General features: G+C 42.2%; 1 protein-coding gene across 11 annotated transcripts in view; it reads right to left on the bottom strand.

Annotated features, from left to right (window-relative positions):
- Positions 1-21: 21 nt before the first annotated feature.
- MBD5 (methyl-CpG binding domain protein 5) overlaps positions 22-18891 on the bottom strand; it is an 89985-nt gene continuing 71115 nt past the window's right edge. For 8 of the 11 annotated variants that reach the window (XM_085308563.1, XM_085308640.1, XM_085308581.1 and 5 more), the window contains 5 exons: positions 17489-17700; positions 14522-15730; positions 9262-9374; positions 3724-3799; positions 22-1682 (listed from right to left, as the gene is read on the bottom strand). In XM_085308563.1, the coding sequence (XP_085164689.1) occupies positions 1611-1682; positions 3724-3799; positions 9262-9374; positions 14522-15730; positions 17489-17700 (1682 nt within the window). In that variant the 3' untranslated portion in view covers positions 22-1610. The remainder of the gene's footprint in view (positions 1683-3723; positions 3800-9261; positions 9375-14521; positions 15731-17488; positions 17701-18891) is intronic. The other 3 variants (XM_085308624.1, XM_085308645.1, XM_085308633.1) reach the window with 2 other exon arrangements.

The following is an 18891-nucleotide window of genomic DNA, read 5'->3' as shown; positions in this document are numbered from 1 at the left end:
CGGGGAGCAGAGACCCGGGAACGCGGGGAGGAAGGAGCCCGGAGGGAAGCGGTGCCCCGGGACGGAGCAGGGCTCAGGGCTCCGTCCGGGCGGCAGCAGCGCCGCACGGAGAGTTACTCCGGGGAGCCTCGAGGACGGCGGGCGTCATCGCTTCCACCACCACCGCCAGCATCCGGGTTAAAGACAAACGAAATAAAAGTGAAATAATGTTGTGCTACACTTCCGTTTGTTAATTTTATAATGGCTCATAGCTTTAGACTTTTAAATCTGTAGTGTATTAATTTTTTTCTACATACGTTTCACATTTCTCACTTAATATAACATAAATAATTTGGTTAATAGATTTAACCTCCACATTTCAGCCACATTAATATATATAAGAATCTGTTAATGGTATAAATAATTCTTTTTAAATAAAATAAATCTGATATGTTACATAATACTGATAAAAATTACTGTTGCTAATAGTTTTGTAAGCCACCCTTAGTTTTTCGTAATAACACTGCAAGATGGACACCGGCGTCCCGTTTGCGAACACCGTGGAGCATTTGCCCTTTCGCTCTACTGCAAAACCAAACCGCTATCGGTACGGAGCACATTGCTAAACCAGGGCCTCTGCCCCGTTAAAAGTAAACACGATGGTTAATGAAGTTAGGCCATTTAAGCTAATAAATCTAGGGGGTTCTGAGGGTTCAGTGTTACTGGGGATAAAAACTGTTTAGTTTACCAGGTGGCTATGAAACTTTAACTACAGAAATGGTTGACTAAAATAGTCCATCTACTTTTTTTTCTTTTTAATAATAAAATCTACAGCATCCTACTTTAAAAGTTAAGTAAATAAAAACGCAACCAATAGTTGCAGCCTTTGAGTTACTTGTTAGACCTGCGATCCCACATCCCTTTAGGAACCTGCAGGGTTGCGCTCTGCTGCCGAGCCCGGGACCGGAGCACAGCGCCTCCAGGCAAGGCTCCTTCCGAACAGACAAGAGAAACGAACACGCAGCGGCGTGAGGCGTATGTCATCATTACGGTATTACATTGTCATGCCTTCTCTCTGCTGTTAAATACAAAAACAGCATCTTTTACATTATCATATAAAAGCATTTAGGCTGTATTTTTATTTATCACTTTACACTGGTAGTCTCTTGTATGTGTACTCAATAGAAACCAAAGAATTTTGTACACTATTTTTTTGTACAATAAAAGATAAAGTGTGCATTAGGTACGCTTGTACATGACAATATTGTACAATATTTACATTTCAGATATCACCATGAAATTCTGTATTATCTATATACACAATGAAAATTTCTCAGAAACATTTGGACTATTTCTTATAATCACAATTTTAGTATTATAGAAAAAAATTTCAGTAATCATCTGACATTGTTACTGTAACCTTCCAAGATTTCTGATTGGCTTATCCAGCAACCACTATCCCTCCTAATCATCAAAAATATTGTACCACTAATCCACGTAGCACCCAGTGATGGTATCTATCTGTCTTCATATAAATATTGATATAACCACGTCTATATCAATACCTACACACAGACTTATGTGCATGTTCACGTTGATAAGCACTGGACCAGTAACAAAGACATTCAATGTTATCTGGAGATCTTCCTCCGCTTGGGTTTTGGAGGCTTCACTTGTCTGTCTCCCTGGGGGATTTGGTGGACCTAAAAATAAGCATATTTACACGTTAGCAAGGAACATTTAGGCAAAGTAACCAGTCAATAATAAATGAGTTACAGGATTGCTTGAGCTGCTTTTACGCCGCCCTCRTGGAACGGTTCCTATTATTTAATGTTTGCGTGGAAGTTGGAATTAAACGGAAGCTCAAGCACTTTAAAACACGCTGCCAGGATGCGTACGTCCCGGGTGCCACGACCCGTGCATCGCAGACCCTCGCTACCTCGGAGACCGGTACCGACTACATTAAGTCTGCAACAAAAACTGTAATGCAACGCCAAACGCTATGAGACTGATCTTCATAAATCACTGTGCCAATAGTGATAAAGCAAAACGCAGGTAGGCAGAAAATACTGCTAACGTGGAAAAAATGAGAGGTYGAATTCAGGCCTGCGGCAACACCATTAACGAAGAAGCTATGTTTAGCAAACTCTGTTTTCATTTAACGTTAAAATGAGAACTTCAATTTCACGTTACGGACTGGACTGATTTCGATGTGAAATGCTCCTTCATCCCGGGCTGCTCAGTCAGAAAGAAGCACAGCACGAGCAGAAGAGGCGCCGGGCGAGAGCGAGCTCGCCTTCGGGGAAGAGCAGCTTCGGCTCGCGCGCCGCAGCCAGGCCAGAACAGCAAATCCTTGGGCAACGTGTTAAATCGTTTCCTTGCTTCCTTCCYGAATGCCTGTATATTTAATGGCTCTTACAGAAGGAATACTACTTCAAGCTAATTATCCTGTTTGCACATGCTTTTCATTCCCAACAACTGACATCTGAACAGCAGTAGCTGCAAAAAAAATGCAAGTCACTACGAGGAGAACAACCGCTGATTCCCTGCGATTGTTTCCAACAATCGTAATATTCACAGAAATAAACCCTGATTACAAAGTTTTCTGTGACAAGATGATTAAAATATAATTCCAGACTATTAGAGCCTCGCAGCCTGGCACATCAGCGTTCCTGCGTTAGCGGCAACCGGATCAGCAAAGCCAATCGCAGCAGCTTCCCCCGGGCCGGTTTGGATCGCAGTCGAAACGCAGGCAGCATCCAGCTGTCATTAACACCGGCGCTACAAACACTCCGTGCTGGACCTGCCATCGGTGAACTGCCCAGCCCAGACACCCGAACCGTGGTGCGACCGACACGGACGACGTGCGGGCCACGAACAGGCTCACGGTTCCGTTTTATTTGCAAGAGGGTTACAATCAGGAGGTTTACTCCTTCTTTTAAATATGCATCTGTCCAAGTACCTTCAGTACAGAGCATCAAATATCAGGAAAAAGAACCTTTTATGCCTTCAAATGTTTTATAATTAATAACTTGAATAACTGCCAGTGACACGTTATGAGAGATAGGTTGTTCCATGCGCTCTGATACCCTTTTATGCACTTCTAAGTCTGCTTTAATGGAACTACAGACATGATTGTGATAGGAAGATCAGAGCATCATATAAGCCAGTTTTTAAATTAGGAAGATGCTGAGCGTGCGAAATAACAGTGCAAATATTTTAAAAAGAAGYACTGCTAGATTAGATCCTAGGAATACTCTTTTTAACTTACCGTCCATGACAAAATTTTTCATTTCATAAGACAACAAGTTTATTCAGAGAGTGTTACATTCTAAAGAATGATACTTTTAAATTTATTTTCGGTAACTAAGAAGTTACTGAAAAACAAATGGGCCTGATTTTGTATCATTAGTCAGAATAAAACAAGGCACGCRAGCAGCACTGGAACCGATCTGAATATTATCAAGCTGCAGGGGTAAAAAGCATGTCCAGGAATCCATCTTTGTAAAAAGTATAACTGGCAATGTAACTAAAATCATACATCTTTTGCAGCTTTTCAGAATTGTTAGACAGCTTCAGTTTTTAATACCAGAGAAATACTGAAAATTCCACATCATTTAAGAAAATGCAAACAAAATTTGTATTAAAAGGCAATGAAAAACAACATCCCCGGTCTTCAATTTGATACACATGCACAAACATTGAAAATAGAAAAAATTATTGCTAACATGAAGAGAGACTTACATTCCCAGACATTTTGTCTAGTTCACTCATGGCCTCATGAATAGCAGCTTCTAAATGGTTATTTAGCTTTCCACTTCTAGGGAGAAAAAATTAATGTCATCAGTATTGCTTAGTCACAGAAAAAGACTTCTAAGATTCATAGTAAAGAAACACACACACTCACCAGACATGTTCCACTAACTGCACTCAGCCTCCCAGGTAGTTACAGGACAAATAGCAAAACCAGACCTATACACAACATTAGGTAAACTAAAGGCTTCAGTTATAATGACAAAAGAAAATTAAAGACAGCGCTTTAATGAGCTGCTACTTACAACAGCCACAACTGAGGCTACAGCCGTGAAAARCAAGCAAGAGAACTTCACAGTAACGCACCTATCTGGAACTATTATTTTATATTTAAATAAAAACACAGTGTTTTGTGCGACGTGTTTTTCTTTCCATCGCTAGATCAGGAGAGCAGCAAGCGTCAGGCTCTCACGGGCCGCGGCGAGGAGCAGCTGGTAGGACTCCAGCCCTCAAAGACTTGCGGCGTTACCGAGCCCAGGGTACCGCTGGCCTCTGCCTGCTTCCCGCGCCACGTCACGCGCTGCGTTTACTTYGTACCGCTAGTTACACTTCAGCGGTACACTTAGGAAGGACTAAGGACGGATCGCTTCTTGAAAAATCAGTGCGTGTTCTACAAAGTCTTCCTCTTACCAAAGCATGAGGCTCGAAGTTAAATAGCCCTCCCACGTTCAATCCCCCGGAGGAACAGAAGTCACATCGTCCCTCTCYYGGAAAGCCAGCGCACCGAGGGCTAYGACAAACCGGGAAAGCGAATCCGCCGGGTTTCCCTCGTAGCTAACAGAGGGACGGAGATGCAGAGCAGAAGGCTCTGGAGCCTTCAGCTGAAGGAAGGGAGGTAGAATAGTTTCCTCTTCCAAATCTCAAGTTACCCCAAGTCATTGGGTAGCCCCATCCACACCTGATATTACACTGACGTTTCTGATTTATACGTATTTATTTGAAGCCCCACCTAAGCACCGTACTCAGCACTACGGGTCGTACTSCTACGGCTCCTTGCTCAGAGCTGCAAGCCAGCAAGCAGTACTCAGGCACAAGTGACAAGTGTGGAGCTGGGCTTAAAAGATGGGCTGGTTCGTTCTGGCGAGTCCAACTCAACAGAGACATTTAGAAGAAAAATGAACTTGAAGAGGAATGGCTGAATACGAGATGGGAGACAGACTGTCCTGGAGACGAGAGACACTTCTACGAGCGTCCGTCACAATATCCGTCTGGAGTGGGAAAGCGCTATTACCGCAACGTCGGAGATGCAGAAATGAGGGCAGGAGGAGGAGTGCTGCCCTGCATCTTAAAGCAAGATCAAGCACAGAGAGGAAGCAACACAGCTTGGCCCAAGCTGACACTGAYGGACTTGCTCACTGGCTAGACCATCACAGAAGCAGAGGTTTTCTAAAAAATCTTCCCCTTCGAGAAAGAAGGTCATGTCAGCCAGGACGTCCCTCCCTGGGGCTTAAAAGATCCATAGGGATGAACAGCACCGGCYGGAGACTGCAGAGGAAGCCGCACGGACAGACGACACCAACAGCACCCGCCTCGCTCCCCCTCGGAAGGTGTTTAACTATCGCTACAGCTGAGAGATCAGAGGGTTGGTCGGTCGTTCTTCGGATGAGGTAGTCCCTAACACCATTTTGCATCGGTCATCTGAGCTATGCCAAGGCACGAATCACACAGAAAAGTTAAAAGAAAAAAAAACAAATAAAAAAAATCAAAAAAAAAAAACCCAAAAAAACCAAACTCCCCCAAAACCTCCCCTTTGCTCTCTGCTCCTCTACGCTTCTCCAGCTTTCAGCRACGTGCTGGAAGCCTTACCGAGAGCTTCGCAAGAAAACTCACCCATGTAGGAAGTTGCACAAGTTTAACTAAGGCTTTGAATTAATTAGTTAATCGGGGCTAAAGGARTTTTGTGTAACTTCAAAATGAATTATTCTGATTGCGTTTAAATCAGCCAGAAGAATTAGAGGATAAATGGAAGTAAAGATTCTCAAACGAAACGTGGCACGTCCACATGGGTTTCTGAACGGCCTCACCTACGCTGCTTTGCAAAAACGAGGGGAACTAAAGCAACTTGGACAAACAAACTCTTCGACGTGACAAATGAGCGGCAGAATTTTGCTCAGAAGCAGCAGAACTTCCTACAACGGCACTACCACGAGTCCACCTGCACTGCAAAGGCAGGTTAGTAGCGTAACGTTCCTGGCCGGCATGTCCCTTAGCAGGAGGTTTTACATCTCAAGCTGCCTCCAGGACATGTAAAGTGTTTTAGTCAACTGCTCTATCGGCAGCCCAGTATGTCTTTATCTAATTTTTTCCACTACTTAACTTAATCTCTGTTTTTATCAGAGAATTAAAATGAAAGTGTTTGCAAACCAAATATGAAGTGCTTTTTAATAACATTATTTGCCTAAAATTCAAGATTAAATTAATTGAAGTTCWTTACAAACGGTACAGAGAAACCTCATGCTGTAACACAATTGATTTTAAATGGCGTTAGACTGAGGATAAATGTGTGTATACAGAGAACGGGTGTTTAAATGAAAGCTTCCAATGGAAACTAAAAGCAACTGCAATTTTAAATTCGTATTCCGCAGGTGTGCATACCACTAGTTTTCAAAATACCAAAAATTCTGTATTGACATTAAAAGCTTGAATTTYTGTTTTAACAGAACTGCATTTGAGYTGATGCTTAGTWCAGCATTAACAGAGTACTTAGCAGTTCAGTAGCAATCAGTCCTAACAAAATGAGGGCAAATTTTAAAACGGTATGGTACGGCGGCATAATTTCTCAGTTAAAACAATAAAACCTTAGCGATCCTCCTTAGAAGATTTATTATTTTCCATGAACTTGCTCTAACGTATGGCAATCCCGAAAGCGAGGGATGTCACTCCACTACATCAATTTTCATTGTCATAATGAAACAACACTAGCAATTAAAATAATCATAGGAAGCATTATATAATAGTCTTTTTTCCCCCARTTTTTTTCTTACTATACTGCCTTTGGGCAGGAGCTCAATCAACGACCTCTCGAGGTCTCTTCCGCCCTTATTATGATGTTTATGAAAGTTATTGCTATCTGGCCAACCAGCCATTTGAAAGYATTTAATATAAAAATAATCATTTGAATTATATTCTTAAAGCATTACTGCTATTTACACTGCACCATGAAGATGATATTACTGAGCAAATCAAAGTTTTAGAAGTGCCCATAACTTAAGTATCTATTTACTGCATCTATTTTGCTTAAAAACCTGAAAGTTTAATATCAAATAAATATATGCATCAGGTCTCTAGTGATACAAATAAATTTGTGAATRTCTTTTTTTTTCAAATTACATTGAAAAGATTCTAGCAATAGTTTCTTCTTCCTGTTAAAAAGCCATCACCTAACCTCTTTGAAAGCCTCTAATGGCCAGCGGCTCTTGAGAGGGACCGAGAAGGTGGCATGCAAGCAGCTACCAGATCCAAATGCACAGGGGACAGAGAAACTGAGGTGGAGGATGGAGACCGGCTGCAGCTGGAAGCTGGAAAAGTAGCGGAAGAGGTGCAATAGCTCTTCCCCGCCTCGAGTCCTGTTTGACTTTGAAGACGGCACATGTCCAACAGGAAGAGGCACGCCGCAGGCTTTACTCCCAAACGAGTGGGCCATGCTCAGGCTGCATTCTGAAATAACTCATTAAATCTGAATGGATGGTAGGGATGGTAACGATGGCAGTATTGAAAMGCACGTTCCTGACCAGAGAGCAGCCTGGAATGAGAACTATGCACTGAGGGATATGAAAGCACAGGARGAGGAGAACATGGTACTGGATGAAGACACTCAGGAGATACTTGCTGCAGTGGAACCAGAGAACACTAGCAGACAGAAGAATATAAAAACCTCTAAAGCTTGGGAAGAACAAAAATTGGACCAGACAAGGCTTTACGAAGGGAAGACTCCAGCAGCTATTGCAGAAGAGACCACAGATGGACAGGTGAGGCAGCTGCTACATCATGACCGGCTTCACGCCAAAAGACACGGGCCCACTAAGGACAGAGAAGCCTTGACCAGGCGGAACCAAGACAGCTTGGAAGGACGAGCAGTTTGCACCAGAGCACATCACCTTACAGAGCCTAGAGCAAACACCACGATTCAGGGAGCGCACCATTCCCCTGAGAGATCCCCAAGCAGAACACGGCAGCGATTTCTAGGCAAGTTCTCCGCAAAATGCTCTGGACCGTGCTTGCAGCTGACGTGGCAAAGCTTGATGCAGCACATCTAAAGCATCTGACTACGCTGACCAAATGCACTGCAATGACATTTGTTCTGGCTATTTGGTGGAAAACCTTAGAAACTGAACATGCAAAACATTCACGTTAAAAAAAATGTAACAGTTTAGGTTAGATTAACAGTTAAAATTCACAAATTTAGGGTTTTCTGTGCAACCTGAATTGCCCCTTGCTACTATCCACACTATAATACAGTTTTTACTTTCACAGACATTTTTTCYACCTCCGCCTAATTTAATGTGCATAGATGTGGAGATTGAGTCAGGACTGTGAGCAAAGAAGATTTTTGCAGCAGTGGTGGAAGTAACATTCATTGCCGAAGCTGGAAGATGCCGTAAGCCCGAGGCAAAGGAACTGCGGAAACAGGACGAGCGACTCAGGGCTTGAGGGATCCGAACGTCATGTTGAGGATCTGGACTCCAAGCTCGCTCTGCCAAAGATGCTCAACCTTTGTGATGTAGTTCAGGGTCTTAAAATRGATTTCTCCTCGGTTTCTGCACCGGTGTGTTCTTCATCACGCAAGCGCCCGGGCAGGCGGCAGCACGCGAYGGGCCGGGGGGCCGAGCACTCGCACGCTACGCTCACGACGGCAACAGGCACTAACAGGAGGCAGCTGTGTCCCCCGAGCAACCACTGCCTCTAGCTTAAATGTCCCCAAAACTTGGGCCCACGGGTGACGAGATGCAAGGTACCGCAGAGACACACACCGCAGAGAAGACCACGAGAAGATTACTAAGTTTTTCAGATAAACTTAGAACGGCAAAAAGGGAGAAGAGGAKGGAGCGACCCGCTGGTTCACGAAGAAAAAGCAAAAGGCTGGAACTGCTAACGTGAAACACGTACAAGCAGAAATACGGGACAAAAGCGTGCGGAAAGGTTGAAGCGACTCTAAGGAAAGGGGCAGCAGCAGCAGCTCCCGCTTCGCTGTGCGCGGCCGGGAGGCCCGGGCCCTTCGGAAACCGCGCTGCCGTCTCCTGCGTCTTCCACGCCTCCTCGGACCGGCTRGGCGTCCCCCGGCCCGCGCCGCGCGTTTCGCTTCAGACACGGCGGCTGGCCGGACCTCGCCTCCCCGCTCGCGCCCGGGACCGCCGCGACACGGGGAACACTCGGGAACTCAGCTCCCGAGGTCTGCGGAGCCCCAAAGCCTTGGAAGCAAAACCATTCCACCGACCCTCCCCACTAGTGAATAAATAAGCGGTTACTCACTTTCTGTTCCTTTTCCTGGCTCGGTTGTAAGCCTCTAGACCCTCCGTTAGTGTCTTCAACTTCTCCGGCTCCACCTGAGTGAAGGTATGAACACCAAACCACATTACCCAGACCTGCAATTATTAAACACCGCTTTTACTTTACTGCTAGACGTGCATTTTTTATGGAGCYTAATTTTCACTGCACCTCTAAGACACCAACCTTCCCAGCAAAGCACACACTCGGGTAAACCTGCTCGTACCCCCTCGTACGTACACGTACGCAATTCCTCTACGTGTCCACACCACTAGCAACAGAAGCATAAAAAGTAAAAGCATGACATCTAGGAAAGCAAAATTAAGAAGSAAAATCATATTTCAAAAATCGAGTTTTTGTCTTATTAATACGAACACTGTCGTTTAAGTCTCATATTCTGTACTCACATTTTACACATTTTTACACCTTTGAAACCACTCGGAATGCATTAAAATGTTAAGTTTTCTCATACACACGATACAATTTTAACATGTCATCAACATTAGAGAGTTTTACATCACCTCTAGCTTCCAGGTATAGTATTTCAGTATTTAGTTCAGCAGTGCTGCTAACAGCATGCCCAAATTCATTCCTTTTGCAGAAGGACCACAGGAAACACTTAAGTTAAAAGACACAAACAAACAAAAAACCCACGGCCCCTAAAAAAGCTTGCTTTATGCATTAACCAGCTACCTTTTCTGTTTCGGATAAAGGTCTTTTTTTCTCCTGCACTTAAGTTCATCCTTCAGTGATTTGCTGATTTAGGAATGAATTTGAGCATGTGCTCTAAAGGGCTGCTGAACTGGTACTTTAAGTACTTTAATTGGACATTAAGTCTCTTGAAATCAGCCAGAATATAGTATTACATGCAATCTGTATAGAAACCTCTGCACATAACCACTGGCACCACTGCAGAGGTACCAGCTATTACTAGGATAAACAATACAAACAAGAAAGAAAATGAATTACAGCTATATGATTTTATCATTTGCATGAGCTCAGTTAACTCTGCATGTTGTTTTGACTTGGTTCGCAGTCATTTCTGCATTGACCAAAAAAAAAGAAAAGAACTGAGAAATTCCTTTTCTTTGTTAGTAGCATTGTATTTTGTTTGGCTCATTTTTAATCTTTGCATAACTTCACACGACCTTTATATAACATTTGTTTCATTAATAATAAGTACAACTTGTGTTCTGACACTAAGAAAATTAAGTCAATAAATATGAATTTGTTAAGCATGCCTGTGTACAATCTTAAAAAAAAAAATAAATGCAACTTCCTTCTAAATCCGACCTTTCAATTACTAAGTAATTTATATTCACAATGAAGCCGATTTTCAGAAGCGACGACCTGAAGTTAACGGGTGAGCAAGTTTACAAAATCTCTGGAAATAAGGCTAAATAATAAATTATAATAAATATAATAATATTATTATTAATAGTAAATCCTTAGACCAAATTTAACACGTCTTGAACTTATGCATCTGCTAACAAAATCTTGGAATACTGCAGTTTCAGGAACTCGCAAGGGGGCCGTCACCACTGGTGAAACCGGCACACTGGGAGGCAAAACTTCCATTTTCATGAAACAGATTCAATTACACGACAGACTGTACTCTGGACAGCATGGATCAAGAAATTAAACAAATACACCTTGCCCTTCAGATTAGGCTTACTATTCGTATAAAACAGCAGACACTTAAAATAATTCATTCCCTAATCCGACGCTGTAAAAACGCAAATGCGTACGTGAAATGCTATCTACTCCAAATAACTGCTTGGAGCTGCCGAGGTTTTTTTTCCCCCCCGAGGAGAACCGTGAGACCGAAAGGCGCACGGCACGCGGGGGATGAACAAACCGCCCTCCGAAACGCATACGCTGCCCTGCCTGCCCTCAGTTAAAACGCTACTACGGGAAGCAGAGCCTGCACTATGGCCGTAACGCGATCCTTATTTTTATAGGATGTCTGAGGAACAGCTAAAGAAAAAGCTAATTTTCAACCTGGACAGAATTAAAGCACAATACTGTAATTAGTCCAAGCCTTTGCCTATGAAACTGTACTGCGTGACAGAGATATGAAGGAGCACTAAATTGTAGAGTATCCATATCCCTGATAGCTCTGTGTACCTAAGCAGCAAACCTCGCAGAAGCTTGCATACATCTGCCATTAGATATATAGGAAAGTTTAATGGTAAATTGTTTTTAGGCAGTTCATATGATGTTTGGATAACAAGCGACTTAAATCTTAAGTCCCCAAAAGGAATCAATACCTTAATTTTYTGAATTTTATGATGGCAGAACATCAGAAAAATCTGCTAGCATTTACTTTTTTACTTCCATTGCTATAGGTGCGATGCAGTAGGAGCGCACCAAAGGGGCTTCCTCTGCAGGCAGGTCTCTCCATCGTTTTTCTTCCACTCTCTTTTTTAAGCTAGCCCTTATTTTGCTAGCATCTGCTTTTGCACCTCTCCTCCAAACACTAAATATTTATCCACATAACCATGCCCTTTTCAGAAACTTCTGCTGCTACTGCTCTGCTTCCCTTAGATCCCTCCTCATTTTTCCAACGACCAAAAAGCAGGTGTTCATTGGGAAAAAAAGTCACGTTCAACCTCTCTCCCCTCTGTCAGAGGGGCACCATTCAAGTTGCTCTTCAAACAGAAATATTGTTACATTTAATACCCAAATTCTTTTAAAGGTAAATAAAAATTAAGTTCATATATGATATAGAGAAAAGACAACACACAAGGAAATCCCACAGTATAGCAAAACTGGCGCTACAATTTAAGAAATTAACACTTGATCATACAAATACTTAAATATTTAAGATGCTTTAAGAACTCTCCTCAGAAAATGCAACTTCCCAGACTGCTACTAGTGACTCCCACCACGARGTCCAACCCTTCAGGATTTTCAGAAGCGCAGAGTTTCTGAGGCCCGTTTGCTCTGCGGGTCTGTCTGCCTGGCTCCTCCGCGGCGGCCCGGGGGCGTGCCCGGCCCGGGGGCCGCCGGAGCGCCCGGGCGCCGGGGAGCCGCACCGAGAGCCCCCGCCGCTGCTCAGCCGCAGCAGAACCGACGCGCAGCACGTGCGCGTCCTCCTCACGCTTCATTTTCACCTCTCTGTTTCGCTCTTATATCCCAGCTTTCTACCTCCGCTCCTGACCTTTGAGCAGTTATTCATAGTGCATTTCAGGCTGGAGAAAATTAGACATGCTTATTATTATTAATTATTATGACTCTACGAAAGATCCTCTGGATGTAAAGGCGCCCCGTCGCGTGGGGCTGGGTGACGGGAGCCTGAGGCAGCCTCTCCCGCGCCCTCCGACAAAGCGCTCTGACGGGGCCGCACGAGCAGCAGCGTGCGCGGTCCCGCAGGGCGGAAGCGATCCAGAGCTGGCTTCCGTGCCGTCCGAGCCCCAGCATACGATAAAGTCTACGCCATTAAATATAACGTTATGCAACAAATATACATATTGTTATACGTATATATAAGAGACAAAATTAAGGTAGGTAGAACGTATGCTTGCACAACAGCAACTGTACGTTTTTGTACTCACAAGTCGGTGAGTCAAGTTATAAAATTGCTAAGGAATGCAAATGTGAAAATTTTCTGCTGTTTACAAAAGTTATAAAAATATGGGCTCTTAAAATGTATTAAAAATAATCCTATAAATACTGATATGCAATTAATTTTGTGACATTAACACATACTTGGAACATGCATGCAGTGTAAGAAGTGCACCAGTAATTCATACAGGACAGCAATGTTGTTCACCTCTTCATTTCTCCATTTTTATTTAATCGTTTACAGTTCGTGGTCCRCCAAAGACCACTGTATTATTAAGAAATTTTTGCCTACACTTTAAAAATGTGTGTTATAGCTTGGGGACCTATCCCTTTATAAAGCGTGAGCTCCGAGGCAAGCAAATCCTGCTGGTAGGGCAGGCTGACTTCTCTAGAGTAAATACTTTTGTTCCCAAGGCTCCAGGAGGATCCCTTGCAAGCTCTGCAGGCACAGGCGCCCGCGAGGAGCCCTCTGTAAACGGAGACGCAGGGTCTGCTGAACCCGCTCYGGCCAAAGCATCGCCCCAGTTAATTTGCCGTACAAATCCGTCAGAGACCTGTCGGACTGCCTGGGTGAGCGACGTCCGCGCGTCAGCCCCAGGTAGCTTCGGGAGTCTGAAGCGCAGTACGAGCGGCCGCGTTAGACGTTCTCCGTCTAACGCTCCTTTTTTACTTCCATTGCTATAGGTGCGATGCAGTAGGAGCGCACCAAAGGGGCTTCCTCTGCAGGCAGGTCTCTCCATCGTTTTTCTTCCACTCTCTTTTTTAAGCTAGCCCTTATTTTGCTAGCATGACGCTCGCCAGCACGGGCCTGCGCCCTCCTCTCGATACCTGCTCTTGGCATCGCTGGGGGAAAGGAGTGCGGAGTGCTCTGGTCCGACTCAGCACGGCCGTTCTCACGTCCCTGCGACTGCTCTCSTACATCACATTCAGCAGGAACGTGGGAAAAACCGGTATATTTTTTAAGTGGCTCCATTTTTTTTTGTGCTGGAGAGAAAAAGTTACTTCACTAGATCTTTGTTTTCTGTTTACACATTTTTAGAATTTACGTTTTTCTACAATGGTATTTTAAACTAGATGGTATCTTCCCCATTAACAGACGTTTAAAACCTGCTGTCAAAGAGGAAAAGCTTATACATTTCCTCCCAAAAAGCRTATGTGCCAGTCAGCAACCTTTTACTTGTTACAGATTCTTCATTCTACCATTCAGACTCTTCAGCTAACCATTACGGGTTAGACGAGTTTCACATTTTGAAGTTTTCACCACTTCTGGATGTCTACATAAACCTTACACACCAAATCAGTTTCTTCAGAAACAGCCAGAAGTTCAAGTAATTACAAAATCTAAGTTAAACAATTTTCTGTTAAAGCCAAATATTTTTTGTGTAGTAAGTCTTTTGTGGACAAATTACTTAGTAAAGCATAATTATGCTTGAACAGAATCTTAACATATTTCATGGCATTGATAGAAATTTCTCATTAGATAATTACGGGATAAATTCAGTTCTTCAAGTTATATGTATGAAATAAAGTAATTTGTATTACTAGAGTAAGAGACAGAAAAAAATATATCAAAATAAAGTTTTGATAAACATTTGTGTGGGTATATGCATGTGTGCACAGGCATATAGATAGATATGTGCATATATATATATACATATATATATATATATAAATATACCTTCCCCTCCTCAGTGTTTTGTTGACATGAATTGTGAACTTCTTCTTCTCTTACTAGTTTCCCAGGCCATGAAGTCAGTCCTTTGATTTGGCCCCAGACCAAGTCGCCAACATTAAACGTCCTCGGCCTGTAATGTATCAACTCATTTGAAGAAGGGGAATCTGGATTCCTTAGGTCATCTTCACTACTGATGCTTTTAGCATCTGAAGGGCTAGGCACACACCCATTAATGCTTTTGGCATTAAAATCTCCATTGTAATGGATATAGTCTTTCACCAATGAACTCTCCAAACTATTCGAGGAACTTGGAGACTGCTCTTCCAGAATTAGGTCTTGTTTAGAAGTGTTCAGCAACTCTCCAAACCCTCTGTTCTGTTGAGGCCTATTTCCATTTATGTGTGCACATCGTTCCACAGTGTTCTCCAGTCTTTCCTTAAAACTCATCATAGTTCTTTTGTAATTGTTATACCTGAAATTCTCCTCCAACATTTTATCACTTTGACAGTTTCGTTGTGATAACAGTATCTGATGCTGCTCACCTTGTAATAATGGCAGTGTGGAGATGTTATTGGGCCTTTCATGACAAGGGCTACTATGGATATGGGTAGAGTGGTCTAGAAACTCATCACATTTCCACCTATTTATCTCACTGACAGGACTTTGCTCCCCTTCCCACTGTTTTTTGGGTGTGTTACAACTTGTCGATTTGTAATATTCATACCCATCCCCTTCACTTGAATTTTTACCATGTTCTGAATTCTTCAGTATTCGTGTTCCTCTAGTGTTTCTTATCCTACCTTCGTGATCAGAAACGGCAATATTTCTTCCGTGGATTACTGCACTGACAGCACTAGAAAGATTTAATGGGTCACCAATTGAGGCTGTGAAGGCACTCATGGCACTCAAAGCTGGAATGGGACTCATCTGTGTTGTACTGCTAACGGCAGTGGTGATTACTACTTGCATTCCTTTGCTTGCAGCATCTACAACCGCTTTGTAGATAGCGTCCACTGATGTATCACCCTGAGCAGCGACATTGAGGTTATCCTTTGCCTGTTGTCCGAGAGATGGTTCAGTTCTTTGCTGCAAATCACAAGATGTTTCTTGGAAAGGAGGAAGCATAGTGTTGGAGCTCTCAGGAACTGGTGTCATTCCCATTTGAGTGATCATTCTTTTGTTTAGGACAGCAGCATCTTCCTGCATTCTCACCTGAAAAAAAAAAGGATGGAAATTGCTATTCTGCTTAAAGTGCCACTTCAACAGATAAACTGTGTTTCACTTTAATTAAAAATTGGGAGGGTGACCTGGGCTACAATACACAAAAAATTTGATTTTGGTTATATATCAATTACAAAGTTTAAGGCTGAAAAGGTAGAYAGAAGAAAATAAACAAAGCATAATTTAGAAGAAAACAAAAATCCTCACTGTTAGACTTTGCCTCATGGCACAAATTGGACAGCCTTGCATGAAATGACACAACCTACCATCCACTGCTGTGACTATACTATCGTCTCCTCTTTTAGAATCYTTTTAAGGGTTTCCTCTTCTGAATGAAGTACTGCATCCTCCCTTTTCCTTTCAAGTCCTAAGCAACTCTACCAAGGTCAATATTTCTGTTCTCAACTATTTTCTTCTGTTCCTTTTTGGACCCCAATTTTTCTTCTCCTCTCCCTGCTACCTGTTCTTCTGGGCTCCTCTATGTTCTTTGAACTTTTGGAATGTAGGCCATCACTGTCCTTCCGGGACTGGAAAACATTTCTATTTTTTCCTTTTTGTTATGTGCTTCTCTCATGGGACACCTTTTTACTTCAGTCCCTTCTAAACCATGTCTGCATCCCTTCGCATTGCAGCTATTATGTCAGGCACTGCCACAGTAAACTGCAACCTTCAGATTAAAGTAACTGTGCTTTTTATATTTCTTGTCACATATGTAGGGAGTGAAGACAACCATATTAATGGTAGTGCAATACCAAAAAGCTTTAAGTAATAAGGGCAAAATATTTCGAAAAGCTCCTTTAAGTACTTGCTGCTACTAAGCGTTTATATAATTGAGCATATGAAGCAAAAAAACCCCTGAGAYACAGCTATGAAAATTCATACAAAACCAGACAAAGGTAATAGGCAATTACAGGACTGTGATTTTGCAATAGCAGTGAAATGTCTACACTGAGAAAATGACAGGTCTTCTTTTTCCTTCTTAGAGMCTAAAAGCACTCCCTGGCACTAGTATTTGCATGCTACAGTCTTTACCTTTTGCATTTTGCAGCAACCACAGTAATATTGAATAATACTAAATACATACCATAACTCTGTTTTTATTACCTATCTTGGTTGCTATGCTTCCTGTCAGTTTGTTATTTTAATAATTCAACTTGCATTATGAAGGACTGCCTATTTAGGCAGATAGTATAGAGGTATCATTTTGCAGTTTGCTGTTGTATATTAATCCTAACGGCTGCTTTCTTCAGCGTGCACTGTCTAAATCCAACCTAGCCTTTTCATTCAATTTCAGGGAGAATATAAGAGAACTGGTAGATATAACAACCTAYAATCAATTTTTAAGTTCCTAGTTATTGTAAAAAACTGACAATATTTACTTTTCATCACTGAATCRTTCAGAGTGACAATTGTCATAAAAAGTGAATTTATGATAATCTTTTCAGCATGAAAAATAATTTGCTATAAATGTATAGCAACTGTCAGAATATGCATAGCATAATTTTTTCAATATATAGACTGCAACATTTTTTTTTCCGCAAAGACAATATACTCAGCTTCTAAGAAGCAAGGTACAAAATCTCAGTAGCAAATGATACTGCTTTGCAAAATGCAAAACCTACTGAAAGAGGCAAGCAACCATATATACCATATTGTCTTCAACATTCAGCAAAAATTCAGACTTTGGAGGATAGAGTTTTACCTCCCGAGAGCCATGTGTTTGGATACTGATTTCATTTTGCTCTCTACCTGGAAGTTTTGGAAGAGGCATGCCATGGGGTTTGGGTTGTTAGCCGGGCCAGGAACGGGGGGCTGGCCTTGAAAGCCCTGCACGTTCTGATACCCCTGGAGAAGGTGCTGCTGCTGCTGACTTGGAGGAAACATCTGATTGTTGTTTAAGAGCGACTGGAGATGACTCAGCTGATGGTTATTCAAAGTAGTGTTTATAGATGACATGTCACCTGCAATTCAAACACAGGGACACACAGGTCAGCACAGTTTTCACAAGTTGGCAGGAATTCCTTGGCTCAAATTTTAACTGACTGCTAAGCAAATGCCTCTGTATAACAACACTTTTCCCCTTCTGTCTCCTACAGAATGGTCCTCACGGCATGCATCTCCTGCTCCCTATTCCTTTATTTCTTCACTATTGCTTCTTTTGCATGCCACATCTATGTGGACCCTTTCTAAAAGTCTCTGACAYGTCTGTCTGTCTGTCTGTGGAYGGTACCAGCCAAGTATGGCAGAGGGAGCTGCTAYGATACTCCGTGTCTTGGACTCTTACGCCTACTTCCCAAAGAGAGACTGCTTCAAACCGCACTGGGGTGGTGAGCGGGAGGAGGAGGAGGAGGGGAAGAAAAAAGAAAAAAGAGAAAAGAGGAAAGAGAGAGAGAGAAAAAAATTTAAAAAACAACAAAACTGGTTTTTCATTAACTATGACAAAATAACTTGACCTAACTACAAAAGAGCAAAGGCTTTTTGGATCACAAACTTGCCAGCCAACACCCTAAACGCTTTTTTAAAAAAACATTGAAGAGAAAACTTCAAAAACTGTATTAACTTTTTTTATTAAATGAAAATCTCACTGTGCATGAAAGCAAAAAATACAAGTTCTAGTAAAATAAACATGCTGTTGGACTTGATTTTACAAAATTAATAACACAGCTTTAAAATGTATCTGTTTCCTGATTTTTGTTATCATAAGCTCGTATTTTTTGTAAAGGTTTCAGAATCACTGGCTGATTGTATTTTACATGAAGAAATGAAAAGTAGGGTTGAGCTCACAGTAGTAATTTGGTAGCTAGGTCTGATGCATTAAGATACAATGCTTTTCTGCTCTTCACCACTATTTTACTCCTGCTAACAGTATATTTATTAATTTACATTGTCCAAACAACAAAGGAACAGCAGCTATATTACACAGTCTACYAAATTAAATCTAAAGAGTAGACACAAGAGAATTTAAATATAATTTTTTTATCACTTGTTTTGTGAGGTAGGTGCTTGTCAAATGAGAKACCCTGAGTTCCTAAACTACAAGATAACCTAAAAAAGGAAGAAATATGAGAACAGAAATATACAATAAAGGGCTCGAAGGGCAAACTTCCTCTTTGAACTTGTGCAAGGACTTACTTCGAGTGCTTTAGGTATTA

This window comes from Rhea americana, unplaced genomic scaffold, assembly GCF_003343005.1.
Source record: "Rhea americana isolate MKP2758 unplaced genomic scaffold, rheAme1 scaffold_105, whole genome shotgun sequence".
Taxonomy (NCBI): Eukaryota; Metazoa; Chordata; class Aves; order Rheiformes; family Rheidae; genus Rhea; species Rhea americana.
Note: the sequence above shows the minus strand (reverse complement) of the source record. Positions and strands in the feature narration are given on the sequence as shown.